Source organism: Anopheles aquasalis, chromosome 2, assembly GCF_943734665.1.
Source record: "Anopheles aquasalis chromosome 2, idAnoAquaMG_Q_19, whole genome shotgun sequence".
NCBI lineage: Eukaryota > Metazoa > Arthropoda > Insecta > Diptera > Culicidae > Anopheles > Anopheles aquasalis.
Window position 1 is genome coordinate 28335362 of NC_064877.1, and position 15941 is coordinate 28351302.

The 15941-nt window shown below is 50.1% G+C and overlaps 1 protein-coding gene across 1 annotated transcript in view; it reads right to left on the reverse strand.

The window, feature by feature from the left end:
- The window catches only part of LOC126581679 (serine-rich adhesin for platelets), a 139097-nt gene that overhangs the window by 107339 nt on the left and 15817 nt on the right, over nucleotides 1-15941 (reverse strand). Inside the window, exon 2 of the mRNA XM_050245497.1 lies at nucleotides 2071-2225. Coding sequence (XP_050101454.1) covers nucleotides 2071-2088 — 18 coding nt within the window. The 5' untranslated portion in view covers nucleotides 2089-2225. The remainder of the gene's footprint in view (nucleotides 1-2070; nucleotides 2226-15941) is intronic.

Genomic DNA, 15941 nt, shown 5'->3' on the forward strand with positions numbered 1-15941 from the left:
CTATCAGCAAACGCTGTATCTCATCGGTGCGAGAGCTCACACGAGAGGTGTGGTGGCGTCGCATTGCTTGAAAATGAAAATGGAAGTAAACAAAGCGGCGTAAATTAACATTCGCCTCTCGCAACTCTCCACGAATCCGCTCCTCCTACTACCCTTCTGCTCTTCTGTGATCTCTTTTTACCTTCACGAAAGGGCAAACACGAGGCGCGAGCGAACGAGCGCGTGGCGCCGTGGAGTTGCAAAACAAACATGGCCTTGCATGGTCGACCACTGGCACATGGACCAGATAGGAGGATCACCAGTCCACGGAGGTAAATAAAAACCGTGAAGATGCGTGGGTACAGCGGAAAATGATGGAATGGCACGCGGTAGCACGCGACCAGCACGCGGCCATAGCGAACACCCCAGGACCGGGACCATTGCGATTGCATCACGCAGCGATATGTTTTCGTCTGCGAACGGCCATTTGCAAGTGGCCAAAAGGGTTTGTTAACTAGGTCAACCAAGGTCTGTGTAGCACCTTCGTTCGAACTGTGTTGCTGTAGCGAAGCCATGCTCTCAAGTCCTTTCGAGGGATTATTCTTGAAATTGAAGAAAAGATTCGGAAAGGACGCATTCACTCTGGTGTTTAGTGTGTTTGGTGCGCTCAATCCTCGCTTGGAGTGCCCTTTTTTTGTGTCCAATCAAATCCACGCGGTGACTAATTGATTAAATGCGTTCGCCATTTTCCAATTCCAATCACATCCAATCAATCATCACGGCTTTCGGCATCGGTTCGGCTCAAGTCAAGTCCCCGTAAGCCAGTCTCGTCGACGAGACCAATTTCATTAATCCCGTCGATCCGGTGCTGGCGCGCTGGGTGTCGATTGGTGATGTGACTTCTGCTTTGCGCTCGAGTCCACTGACGACGATGCCACGATGCTGCTGCTGATCGGTGTTCGCTGCTGTTCAATCAAAATGACTCAATTTTCCAGCTCACTGGCCTCGCCAGTACCAGCAGCAGCAGGCGAGAAGGTTGTGTCGAGCGGTCGAAATGATACAAAATCGCCCAGCATAAAACCATGCTCCGTATGGATCCCGCATCGTTTGAGCATCCCCCTGGAGCCCATTACTCCGGACTGCTCCGGATGGAGACTTTGCTGTACGCCGTCGGTAACTAAAAGAAAATGGAAGCAACTTTCGAAATGAACGAGTGGCATAAGAAAATGCGGAGAGGGAAACCGGCATTTTCCAAGACCAAAGACGACGACGACGGCGACAACAGCAACGATGTGGACGATGCGGCGTCGAGAGCAATTTCGAATTCCGGTCACGTAACAAGCATTGGTTGCTCAGCGTTTTTATGTTTCCCTCAGGTTGGACCCCGGGACCCGGTTTAGACCCATAAGATCCCGCCTCGTTCGTTTGGAAAAGAGAGCTATCTCTCTCTCTCTTTCTTCCTTGTGCCAATCCTCTCCTCTGCGTCCCACTCCCCTGGTGCGTCGTTCAAATGTGACAGCAAACGTTAAACGTCCGAGGACGAGGGTGGGAGAGCGCCACGGATGGAGTAAATAAATAGCATCCCATTAAGGTTCGAACGAAATAAAAATAGATTTCTAAGGTACCCAGCCCACCGGTGAGGGAGGGTGTGTTCCATTTACCAGAGCGAAAGAGTGAGAGAGGGCGCCAGATCGACTCGATCAAGACCGGAAGCGGGCACACTGGAGACAGCACGGCAAGAGTTTATCGATTAGCTTTGGGAAAATGGATTTTCGGTTCTTGGGCGACCTTCATTCTGGTGCCACCTTTCAGGTTGCCTCCTACCCCCTCCAAAATACACCCACCTTCCCACTATTCACTGAAATAAGGAAACCTTCTCCATAAACACATCATAATCGCACCATTCGGGGGCGCTGGTAAGCGAGCGAGCGAGTTCAATCGCTTTCGTTCATAAATTGTTCCCATAATTGGTGCTGGCAGCGCACGGGGCTGGGAGCGAGGGCACGGACACCGGTAATCGATTGGGAAATTTGCTCGATTTGATTGACCAACACCGGGCGTGGCGTGGAGACGCGGAAACGCTTGACTTACCGAGTTAACTGCAGCCATGACCTGGGCTAGTGGTGGACGTCGTCTTGTTCTTCGTCGCCGTCGCCGTCGTCGACTTCGTTGACGCTATAGTGCTACGCTGATGACGATGGTAGCTTCAGGGGTGCCCGAGCGAAGGTTTGCGTCAGTGAATTTGTCTGGAATGAAGAAACCGGCGAGAGGGAGAGAGAGAAACGGGTTCGTGAAAACAATGTGTATCGATCGATCGGTTGATGGGAACATGTGCGAACACAATTGACGGCTCCGTTTAGTCCGTTCTTCGTTGCATTCATTCTTTTAACAGATTGCCAAAGAGAAGGCCCATAAAGAAGCGTATTTCTCACGCTCGTTACTTGTTATATGAACATTGAAAACCAGGACTGATGGAAAATATAAGATCAGTTTAAATATACCATGATGCTCAAGCGAGTGCAGCGACAACTGCGTTCATAGCAAATTCACCAAGATTGGGTCATGTATGTGGAAATTCAATCATATTCAATACAATTTGACAAAAACAAATTCTTGCAAAAAAGCAAACCGTAGTAAACTGCTAACATAAGCCGAAGAGCGATTTGTATAATATTTCATTTAATATTAGGTCTATAACTTAGTTTTTTCGATTTTTTGGCTCAACGAAAACCATTTATTTTCAAACCAAAAGAACAATTACATCAATCGAAGTATTTCCGCGACGCCACTACTTTTTCCATACTGTGAACAATTTTTGAATTCCATATCGGAAGAACTCCTAATCTTTTGAGGCATTTAAGGCAAATATCCATTTTTCGATACTTTCAAAAAGAATGAGGCGATGTGCAGCCAAACAATTTTTTAAACAACCACACAAGCAGTTTTCAGAAAGAACAATGCCTGGGGAATGCAGCTGGGAGCCATCGAAAGAGTTAAGTTATAGAACTAATAATTTTCGAATAAGTGCGTCAGGAGTTCAAAGTAATCAAAGGAAAAGTGTAACCGAAGAGTTCGCCATCAAAGAATATAATGACAGGATTTAATCTAATCATCCTTTAGTTAAAAAAAATCCAACAAGACAGAAACCCTGCCTATAATGTACATTACAGAGAAAGATTGCATTGTTTATTTGTAAAATTAAAAAATCTACTACTAGAGATCTTATCGTATCGTATATAACTTTACTTTGTAATACCCATAGCCGTTCAATCAATCTCCCCTGGAATTCATCGAACCAAACAACGCCTCCGTGCACTCGCTCAATCACTAAAACGGCCAGACACACCCAGCCACAAAACCCGCATCCTAATGTCAAACGCTCACATGAAACCAGAAAAAGAATCCACCCCGAGATAATTGCGGTTCGCTTGCATTTCAACAGGCGCCAGCGCAACTGCAACAAAATGGCGTCCGATAGCATTGTGTGCGGTGGTGGCGTCGATGATGATGGGGAATTCTCAACAACCATCCATCCACCCTGGCAGCTCACACCAAAAAGGCGGTCGCCATGGTCACCAGGGCGGTTTCATACGATCCCTTTTGGTGGGTGTTTGGGGTTTTCGTTGTGTTTTCCCTCCTTCACCGACACACGCAGACGCGCGCGTTATCAAGAGATACGAATACGAAGAAAGCCATCACGCTGAGTGACGAGTCATTTCGCTTGTCCACCCTCCACCGCCATTGCTGCTGCTGCTGCTGCTTCTGTTCGTCTGCTGGTGGTTTGTTGTTTCTACTCATTTCGCCCCATTCCCATCGCTATCCCATCGCAATCCCAGGCGCATCATAATCGCCAACGAGAGGCTCCGCATGTTCGGGCTGTCTGTCAGTTTCGTTTGGCTGCTGGCCAACGCCAGCAATCCATGCCATGTAAAGAGAGGCGTGGCGGTGCTTCTGCTTCTGCCTTCGCCTCTCCTCGGTTTCTTGATTTTTCCGTTCCATCTTTGCCAGTTACCGCAGACCCTGAAATGGTGCTGAATCAAGCGTAAAAATTGTCGTCTCCGTCGTCGACGTCGTGGTCGTTGTGGTCGTCGTGGCCATCGCGGAAGAACGATCGGGTGGAGTGGTAGCTAGCTCCCGATGGTGCCAAAAAGTTGTTGTTGTTGTTGTTGTGCGGCGGCGACGACGACGCCATGACTCATGCATACCGGTATGGTCGGTGTCGGTTGAGTCTATTTTCGGGTGCCGTGGCCACCGTTTTGGTGACGTTGGCTTGGCAATGGGCCACACACAGGCACACAGACGCACACTCACAGTGGTATCCTTCGGTGCATGGTCGACGGGAACTGGGACATGCAGCGCCGAGTATCATCATCGCCTCGCCATCACCATCATCATCATCATTGGAGGTTTGGTGGAGCGCAAGCGGAAACCGAAACAATCGACCAGAATGGATGGAGGGGGACACCGGGAAAGCCGGCTGCAGGTGACAAGAACGCCCCGAACGCCCCGAAAAACCACAACGAACAGCACCGATGCACATCGCTCGCGAGGAGAGACGCGGGAAAAAAGCAAATTTCGTCGTTTCAACGATAAATTGCCATATCACGCTACTCCGGTACGTTCACTATCCCTCTCTTCCTCATTTTCTTCTCTGCTCTTCTTTCTCTGGACTGTCGGTGAGGCAACTTCCGCTTCAGAAGTCATCAGCAGCAGCAGCAGCAGCAGCATCAGCATCAGCATGGCCACTGGCTTGCTGGCTGCCTGGCTGGAAAGTGTCGAATTGAGAGAAGGGTTTTTGTTGGACCAAAGCTCCGCCCGGGGGGGGGGGGGGGGCAACGCTCGGTGTCTGTGGTTTTTGGGAGGCCTGCAATTGCCATCAGACAACTGCACGTACGCTTGTGGTCATTCTGGTGGCCGTGTTCCTCACACAGAAAAAAAAATCCCCTCCCGATGCCAGACGCCATTTCCGGTCGAATTATTTCACGAACCCAGCAACAGCACACCAAGCTGGCCATTGGCGTGGAAAAATGCGGGCCCTCACTGGACGGGATGCTGTCGATTCGATATCCGATCGATATCGATCCCGCCACTCGCTAGCTTTGGCGGTGGTCTGCAAGCAGCAAAGTTCGAGCCCGTCCTGAGATGTTGTTGAGATGCATTCCACGCTGCGTCACTGCGACGCAACCAAAGTGACAAGATTTATTGTGGTGCGTCCCCGTCCTTGTGGGGCCGTCGTCCTAGTGGCGTTCTGTGCCAGCTGTCAATTGTCAAGATGTATTTATTACGTAAAGTGCACGGTGTACTTCTTCGCCGCAACTCACGAAGCGCACACTCAACACACAATGGTGGAGGCGGCGTAAATACCATACCAAGACTCCCGGTGTCGGTGCAAAGTTTTGCGAAATGAAGAGCTCACACTTGGGTTCCAATAAATCAATGGCTGGGCGGCCAATTGGGACAGCCACCGGAGGAGAGCGGGAGAGACCCCGTGGTCTAAAGTAGCTCGCTGATTTATTTGGTTCGAGCTTTCAATTAGCTGCACAGACGAACGGATGGGTGGATGGGTGGATGGATGGATGGCCGAACGGTTGGTTCAATGCGCAGCGCACCAGAGGCCCATCAGCATCACCGACCACTGGGGCCCAATTAATTGAACGTTTTGGCTGGCTGGTTGGTTGGTAAGGCGCACTCCACTCCTTGTACCAAACGGCCTCCTCCCCCTATTCCGACTAGCTGGCTGGCTGGCTGGCTGGCTGGCTGGCTGGCATGAAAATGCAAAATTCTCTTTTCCGCGATGGAGGCTGGAGGAGGGTGGCTGATGGTGGATCCAAAAGCGCGGGCTAAATTATTTTCGCTATTTTCGGTTGAGATCATATTAATTAGCCATTAATTAATATGCTTCCTGCCTGTCTGCTTTCCCTCCTTGATTCATTCCTTCCTTGCGTGTGGAATCCGGTTCCTAGCTGCCACCTAGGGCCCGTGCTAACTCGGGCCGATGGGCCTCTGTGTGGGCCGTCGCGCAACATGGAATTTCCATTTTCGGGTTGATTGGGTGGAAGCAAGTTTTATGAGTGAAGGTTGGAGCGGGCGTTTGGACGCGACTCGCAACTGCGTTTCGCATTATCGGTAGAGCTTAGGTTGGGGGTGGGGGCAGTGAGCGAAGCCAGCGAGTTGAGTAAGCTGTAAGCAGCGATGTGTTGCCGTCTTCGAAACGATGATCATCATCGCATCGCAACCGTCATCAAATTCCACCGAGACCGACACCGTCGCTGTCTTGATGGAGTGGAATTCGAAAAATTAATTATTACATTATCGTCGAAGCGGTTTCACCAGTGAAGGATTTTCGCGTGGCTCAAGAGGGCGAGAGGGAGAGAGAGAGAGTGGGGTAGATTGGAATGTTTTATGGACAAAATACTTTGAAATCTTGGACTTCTTTTTTTTTTTCTTCAAATTCTACACCTTAAATTTAATTTCTGGATCTCAAACTAGCGGTTCGCCAAATTATTTTGTGCGGCCAGCGGCCCCGTCCACGGTGTAAATGTATATTAAGTTTGGTCATTGAATGCATGTTCTAGGTAATTTTATTTTATGCATATGTAGGAATAGAAGATTGGTGATATTTCTGCAATGACAGAAGTGATAGAAAAATTGGATGATGAAACATTTTTTTCCATTTTAAATTTCTATTACAAACTGCTGAACGTATGAAATTTTACCGGTTACCTGGCGCCTCCATCATCGAGTTTCATCGAGTCACCATTTCGTATTCCCGGCGCGGCGACAAGATTTGGAATTGCCTTTACCTCTTTAGCCACGAACACCGGTACCGATTGATGGGAAAAAGCAAATTTAATAAAGCCATGCATCTTCAAATTAATTGGGGAAATGACCGCGAACTGGTCGACACTTTAAACTGCGGCCCGTTGACTGGCTGTTACTTTCTTCTGCGTCCCTAAATGCACTCTGCGTATTGCGAGGCGACAACAGCATTGCGCCGAGTTCCTTCACGACATTTATCACAGAGAACGGAGAGATCTTTTGCTCCAATTGAGCACAAGTGAGTTAAAATTTCAATCTCTTACAGAAACATCATCGTCTTCTTGACGCTACATGACGGTAGCCGGCAGGGACCGCATTTCCTTGATATGCTCGCATTTGCTTGATTCCTTTTCGGTGCAGTTATTTTCTTGTGTGCATTTTCAGTTTTTTTATGGAGTTTACAAGTTCTCAATCTCTCAAAGTGATCTCTCGATTAGTATTAAAATACGCACAAAAAAAAACACATGTTTTGACAAGCAGCTCATTTCATTTTAAGGCACATTCGCGCTACAAATTACATCCATTTGCTGAATTACTAATCCACAATAGTTGCCCAATGCGCCGGAGCAGGGAAAAGATTTCCTCTTCGTAATTAACAACATTCCTACGTTCCAACGCATGGCGGACGGTGGAATGTAATGTTCCGTCGTCGTTCCGTCCCCTCACACTACGCAGCACACCTTTCAGGTAATAACAATTCCACATTCGCCCGTGTCGCGATCACGTTCCGCCAGTGAACCAGAGCGAGATAGCGAGGTAGCGAAGGACAGTTGCCTGCCTGGCGATAATTTATGCAAATAAATCTCTCCACCGTTAGATGGTGGTAGTGCTCGCGCTCGCTAAACACGACGCACCTAATTGCCCACACGCATTGGTCGGGATGTGTACCCCAGCCCTGGTGCTGTCAGTTCCCCTTTCCCTAATACAGATCACTGCAGACCTCTCTCCTAGCTAGGGCGGTGTCGCAGTTTGCACAACGATTGCGCCTCACAGGAATGCCTCATTTGGCGTGTTTTGTGTGCTACTATTTCTACTAATGCTGCCACTGATTGAGAGACAGTCCTGATCGGTAAATCGATTGGACAACACCGAACAGTGGAGCAGTCTCGGGCATCAGCACAGCACCAGGTATTCTACGACTTTTTCTGCATTCTATCGAGAATAAAGCATCTTCACTGAGCTCGCTATGAAAGCAACGCTTGAATCACAATTCCGCCAGAGTGCAGTGGCCATTCGCGGCCAGTTTACCCCATTTCCATTGGCGGCGGTAACGAAGCGTCAACGAATGTGGATAAAATTATCGGCGAACTCTAATTTACGTTCCCGACCCGACTGAGCGAACCACCAACCACTTCAACCGACAGCACCGGGAACAGGGAAAGGTAGCCTGACGGTGAGGGGTTTCCGGTTATCATCCCCTCACCCCCTGATCACCTCAGTCCGGTCTAGTTTCTCGCGGTGAGACGCCATCGATGCAATTCGTTTGCCAGAGCAAATAAATAAACATATGAACAGTTTAAATTATTCCCACTAGGGCCATGCCTCACTTTGTCAGTCGTCTCTCTCTCTCTCTCTCTCCCTCATCCCCTGCTCCTTCCGTTGGCGTGTCGTTAAATCGAAACCGGTATACCAGGGCACACGGGCATCGAGCAGCTTCCCTCACACGCGGAGCAGCCCTGGCTGCGTGTTTGTTCGAGAGAATAAATTGCATTTAGTATGCAACTCGAATGCTTCAAACGCCGATTTCGACAATTTCACCACCACTGGCACTGCGGGGCACTGCCATCAGCACCGCCAAAGGAAGGAAGTGGCAGAGAGCGTACACACGGGAGAAGGGGAACTGGAAAATGTGGTTCCTGCGCGCAAAGCTGGGGCTGGATGAGGAGCGCAAAATGCATAATTGAAGCAGGCGTCGAAACAGAGTCCGGGGGGCGTTTTGTGGTTTGCACTCAGCAAGGTTTTTGGCACAAAGAGCAGGCGAGGGCTGGATGGCGTGCGGTACGTGGTGCGTTTTGTCGGATTGCTTCTCCGTGGTCGATCTAAAGCAGCATCCTATGGGCATGGTGGTGTTGTGATGCTTTGCACGTCTTCAAAAGCGACATGCTTTAAACGAAGCTCAGCCTGCCGGGATAAACGTTAAAGAGCTGAAGGTGTCGACAAGATGGTGGCGCAGCAATTTTCGTTGGAGTATTAAATTTATAAACATTTTGCTCCCTTTAAATATGTTGTTTAAAATAACACAAAAATTCATGCGTAACAGTTGCTCCAATTCCAGTGAGTAATCGTCGTTCGAGCGATTGTGATTGCGATCGGGCAATGTTGTGTCGCACCCACCCATCCAAGTCAAGGACATTTTTCCTCCAAACGAAACATTCATTCCTCCCGATTTCACGTGGTTTCTTTTGTTAAATATGTTGATTAATATTTTTTTTAATTCACTTTAACCTCACCCCCACAACGCAATGTTCACACCTTTTGGCCTCGGTGACAGTGGCAGGAACAGGAACAGAAGAACCGGAAGGGTGGGTGTGAAAAATGTCCGAACCGAGTCCACCTCTCTGTCTTGTAGTGTGCGCACGCGGGCGAGGTTATTATGACACGGCCAGTACACAACAACTTTTCACGCGATTAAGTCATCACGAGCTCACTCGCTTCGTCGACGGAAAAATAATGAAAACCTCCGCAAAGGCCGGGTGCGATGTGCAGAAAGATGAATTTCCACAAAACGCCGGCCCGACAGAGAGCGGGTCAATTAATGGGCGGGAGGTGGGGAAATGAAAATATGTTGGAACTAGCGCGCTGAAGTGGCAGATGATGGAGTGGATCGAGCGGTGTCCGATGAGGAATTCAAACAACCTCCCACCTTACTCTTCTCCCCTCCACTCGTTTTCGTTGGAAAGGTGAAGGCTGGCGATCAGAGTAACAAGTCAGCAACACGAGAAGCGCTTATTTACATCTCCAAAACCCTCCTCTTATTATGACAATCGTAGCAAGCGGTCAAAAAAAGTGCCACCGAATGTCGTCCAACAAGCAACAGAAAGAGAAAGAAAAGCGAAAGGAACGAATGAACGAACGAGAGAACATCCAGCAAACCATGCCAAGTGGCCAGCTCCGGTAGATCCAGAGTGTAAAGTGGGAAGTGGGAAAAAAATGACGAAAAAAAACAGATGAAAAACTTGGTCTTTCGATGAACAAACAATCAAGCATTCGCCTCCCCGCACCTAAGGAAGCAAATCTAATTTCGCACCCTCCCTCTTACAGTTTCTGAACGGTGGTGATGGCCAGGAAAGAGTCACAGACGGGGCCAGTGGCGAGACACCGGCGAGAGCAGCATCAGAAGATGAATGATGCGCACCGCAATGGCAGCGAGGTGCAAGGTCGCATGCCTCTCAGACCACGGGATGGCGAGAAACGACGACGACGAGAGAGAGAGAGAGGGCGGAGAGAGGGAGGAAATTATGAAAATATAAATATTTGTCTTCAGCTGTAAACCACTTGCCCCGACCCCGACCGCGAACCGCGCCCTCACCTCACTTTCTCACGAGCTCTCACTTTCCGGTGGCGGGATTATAAGCCGTCGGCACACCGTCCGTCTCTCGTGCTCGTGAGATGCTGCTGCTGGTCGTGTTGGTCAAATGTCACTAATGAGTGTGGACACGGTACGCAAGCAAGATGGATGGTACGAAGGTTTGCGGTCACTCGGCCACAAACGAGCGGTTGGCTTTGAGGTATTGCCGTTTGATCGCATCGGAGTTTGCTGATCGATTGAGGATGAAAATTTACTTAATTTGCCACCGGGAAAGCGTATTTAAATACGATTTTCTTCTCTGTTTGGGCTGCGTGGTGATGGTTGTTTTCAAGGGCAGTTTCTTTGGTTGCCATAGCAATGCCAATCGCATCTGGGTTCCTCGTTACTAACAACGGATTTCTGCAACTGCAACCATATTTACGAAGCGCGTCATAAACAAGCAAATAAAGGAGGCCACGCTTCAATCCGGTACCGGAACACTTGAAAATACATCATTTCAACTTGTGTTTTCTCACCCGCTTCCAGGCCACTAGTTTTCCCTTCGTTCCATGGGGAGAACAAGGAGGGTAGAACGAGTGCAAAACATGCTTGTTCCGGTTGCAGCTTGTTATGGCTGCAAAAACGATGGAAACACGTTGGTTTACCTGAGGGAAAAAGAGGCGGCGCCTCGCATCGACGCACAACACGTGACATAACAAGTGTTCTAACTATCACGAACCATCAGCGTGCAGCAGCAGCTGGCAGGTGTTTGAAGACGAAAATATGGAATCTACCCTCACCAACTAACCAGCAAGAACGGGCGAAGGATGCAGAAGGATGCTTACAACCGTACAAGAGCACTGCTTGCGGGCAACACCGGTAAAAGAGGCGCCATCCTTACGTTCCATCATTGGCTTTTCTCGGTTTCCATTCGGAGAGCAAACCTGGTTTCCGGACGCCCATCCCCCCCGGGAGGGGACGAGTAACGGATGCATCATCACTGATCCGGAAATGCGGGCCACCGGAGCCCCGGAATTGGGTCATCCAAATCAATAACTCTCGACGCAAAAGGCCGCCAGAGGCCACCAGCCAGTGGCAGGGTGAGACCTTCCGGTTTGGGGCGGAAAAAAGAACGAGAAAAGCGAGCGGAAAACTAGCAGGAAAGAGGGGAAGGGGGCCCGGCATAATCTCGTATCGAGCTGCCAAACCACGACAGCTGGTCGTCCATTACGGCCACAGTACGGTATCAGTGAAAGACGAAGAAACCACCGATGGCCTCTTGCCACCATCCGGGAACGCTCGAGACCAATTGCACGCTCCGGTGGCAATGGAGATGGCGCACACAAAGTGAAGCGAGCTGGAAGCAAGCAAATTGTGCTGGAAAGCGCTTCACCAGGCACCACTAACCCGTAACCGGCGCCATCGGCAATCGACAATCGAAATAAACTGCCAGACTTACGACGTAGTTCCGGTTGCTATCGCATTCACTTCGTTCTCTGGAGCTCGCTTGTTCTGTGTGGACCTCGAGGGGGGGGGGGGGGGGGGGGGGAGGGTGATGGGGAAGCATCACATCAATTCACTACCAGACGGAGGCATTACAAGCATGGGCGGCGTTCCGACGTAGATTCTGCTCTCGATCTGCTGCCTTCCCATCGTCGTTAAACGCACGAATTGATCTCTCTCACAATCCACCAGCCAGCCAGAGCCAGTTTGGTGGCCACGTCAGGAAGGAAGAGGTAGGATGCAAACGTGCGCGCGCGCGCGCGCGCCTTCCGGACCGATAAATTGGCCAAACAGCCGGGCAGCTCTGGGTGTGGTGTTGTTTAAACATTCGCTCGCTTGTCTAAATATGATGCAGTTTTCGGTGTTATCGAAGCGTGGCACGGGAATTTAGGTCATCGCAACGCAACGCAACCGCACGGCCATCCGGAACCGGAAGGATGGATGGATGCTGTCATGCTGGAGCGAAAGCAAAAACGAGGAAAAACCCCTCCCCGGGGGAAACTACACTCTGCATCGTGGCTCCTTGCGATCCCGTCCGCTACCCACAAGCATCAAATGCGTTCTTTCATTCACAGGCACAGACACGCGTCCGCATTTGCATACTGTCAACATCGGGAAGCAACATCGAGAGAGAGAGAGAGGGATGTGTGTGGAGCGGCAATTCGTTAAAGCAATTCGCACGCAAAAGCACTCACGTAAGGAAGGAACGGTAACGGGAGGGTAACCGGCTTTGTGCGACATCTCGCTGGCAAATATGCAAACCGATTATTGAACAGAGCCTACTCCGCTCCGTGGTGCCGTAGCGGATCCCGGGCTCAAGCCCGATAGCATCGACGAACGGTCGTAGTGGGCCTGCGGTGTCGCAACGTTTCATGAATAAGCAAAATATGACGTTAACGGTTAGTTGTTCGATACCACTAGAAATGGCGTCTGAGGCGTAGAAGAGAGACAGGAGGCGGGGGTAGAAGGCAAGGGGGGAAAGGTGGTCTCGCGATGAATTCTAGAAGCCACCCGAAAACGCGATACTCGTGCTCCGCAGCTCCTGTGAGCTCCGGCTCGTCGGAATAGATTACCTTCTGGATGAGGCCAACCGGGTTCGTCAGTCCGAACCGAGCCGTCGCATATCTGAATGTGAAAGTAAGCAAAACGAAGCGAATCGCGAAGAGGATCACTAGAAGTCATCTGGCCGCTCGTAGCTGCTGCTCGTGGCTATTGTGATGGCCAAAAAATGCGAACAAAGCTTCTGGGAATGCGCGAGTGAGTGACAATGGCGATAGGTCTATTTATATGCGCCTGCGAACCGGATCGTTTCATCTCATCGCTGCTAACGAGCAGCTGCCTGAATGCCGATAGGTTGATAATTGAAACACACGCCTCTGTACGAGAAGCATCGTTTGGATGGAAGCAAATAAAAACAAAATGGAATTGGAATTCGTTAGCTGATACACACGCACCACACCGACACATACATGAAATCGGATGCGCACATTCTAGCTACAAGCTTGCGTCTAATTGGCACCAAAAAGCTTTCGCAAAGAAAGCTGTCGAAAAACAGGGGAAAAAGAGAAGCTTCTTATTGGCGCTGCCCGGAACGATCAAAATACACTAGAAGACAATCTGCTGCAACGGGAATGGCTGCTGTCAAGTGCAATGTTGGCCCGTTTCGCCCTTAAATTAATCCCCGGATGTCATGAATTTCTCCGGTCGGTGCCATTCGGTACGCACGCGGCTGGTGGCATAAAAATGCACACAAAAAACCGTGAAGGAACGGGCCATCAACCCATGGGCACACTGTTCTTTCACGATGAAATCCCGAGAATCCCTTGGAGCGCCCTGGAGGACAAGACAAAAGACCTCGTACCTCAAGAAACCGGCACCGGAAACCGAAGCTAGGCAGGATGGCCACCAGGAACGGTGGAAAAGACAACGAAGTAGAAAAGAAAGTAAAAAGCAGCGAAAAATATTTCAAAATGTCAACCAGACAGACAGACAGACAGACGGTGGTTGGCTGAAACTCTGCACAGCGCTCTTCATCCCCTCACCGGCCCTCCAACACGCGACGCAGCAATATTAGCATAAAGAAGAATGAATTTTAAGTTTGGCCACAAAAGTTGCCGCACTTTCCCAGTAAGAAACTCCGTCCAAGAGGGCAACCTCACCCACAGCGCGACCGGAAACAGAATGATATTTTAATTAATTTGCTGCATTTGCAAGCATTCACTTACGCGCCTCTCGGGGGCGCGGTCTTTCATGCTCCTAGTGCCAGGTTGCGCCACGCCAGTGATTACCTACGGCACCGCGGTAAACTTGCGCCCATGTTCTGGGCGAGAAAAAACATGATCAAACGTGATCTGCGTTTAGTGCAGCGCTGCTGCATGTTGGTGCCTAGTGGGCAAACACATTGAGCTGGTGATTTCCTTTCACATGGACCACTGGATACCGAGCACTGGAGTAACTAAACAGAGAGATAGAAACCAAGCTGTAATATCAGTTTTTCGAGAAAATCTAATTTAACGAATACCAGCATACCAGCAGCGGTGGCGGAGCAAGAACAATAGAAGTAGGAAAAAAAGAGGGCCAGTGGCAGTAAAAAACTGTAAAATTCCTCTCAGGTCCCACCACAGGGACAGAGGACTCTCGCACTCGTTACACTCGATGCTCATTTGAATGCTAACAAAATTGCAGCTCATCTTGCTCGAAGCAAGAACGGTCTCGTCGCTTGGCTGGGAATTCAGTTTTTTTCTTCTTCGTTTGTGTCCGTTCTTCTAGATCCTCTGAGGCCAGCCCAGAGCGAGCGTACGTTGCACACCCGTGCGGTCCAGTCTCTGGTTCTCTGTCGGAACCGCCACCAGTGTCGAGGCTTGAAACCGGATGCAGGCCCTGGACTGACTTGCCACACCGCAACACTGGATCGTATATCCGACGAGATTCGTCCTATTCCTTGTGTGTGCTTTTGTAAGTGTGAGGCACAAAGCTAATTATACAATTTTAGCCACCACCACCACCACCACCATCATCATCATCAGCACGACCAGCGCCACCCTTGGAGTGAATATTTAATCCATGGTTCTCACTGTCCTTCGCTGGCTCGGAAGCATTAGCTTCAAGGCGTCCTCAGGGGCGTCCACCGCTTTTGGATGGACATTTCTAGCTCAATGCCGCTCCCCGCTGTGTGTCGTTGAATGGAAAGAACAATGAAAACAAGAAGAAGAGAGAAAACCATGGATTCCTCAAAGGCGGCGCCTATGCATTGTTCTCTTTTTCTTCGAAGACACCGACCGGGCGCGCAGATAAGGCGCTATCCGCCAGCTAGCCAGCCAGCCAGTCCGGGGGCTGCAAACAATAGATTGCTTTTTAGTGTTTTAATGTTTGAATAGCGCTTCCACATTATTACACATTTGCTCGTGGCCAATGCTGTGCGCTGTGCCGTTGCCTTCTTGAAGCCGTTCTGCGTCTCCATCGTTGCCACCGTTACATGCACATGATGATGGTGTATCGTGGTGCGCTCGAAGGTGATTCTAAGAGAAGAGATTCGTCTTCGGTTTTAAGGAATGTCCAAAATCTAATTAAAAGACAAGCGGACTTAGAAGCATGCATGAGCATCGGATCGCAGTTGCAGGACGATGACGACGACGACGACGATGCGACGAAAGTCTCATTCGCACAATGTGTGTCGTTGGCGATGGCGCGAGTGACAAAGTCGCGACATGACAAGTGGGGCCAACGTGCGGTGCGGTTTGCGACGGTTGCGTTTTCGTTAATTGTGTAAGGAAGGGTTTTTGGGTCTGTCTCGAGATGATCCATGATTGCACCGGTGCAACCGACAGACCGACGCGATTGTAACGCGGAAGAGCTGCCGCTGCGATGAGACAGTGACGGATTTGCTCCACGACATGGCAGGTAGCGACTCGGGGGCCGGCTACAAGTGGAGCATTGAGCAATCTCCAACGGTGACTGCACTGCACTCCGTCGGCTAGGTGACCGTCTGTCTGTACGGCCACTGACCGCCACCAACCATCGTGGCATCGTGGCCGCCGCTGGTAATTAATTTAGTCGCGACTCGACTCGACTCGAGGACTCGCGTTTTTGCAAAAAACCTCGTCTCCGTCTGTCGGGTGGAGGGGATGGTTGA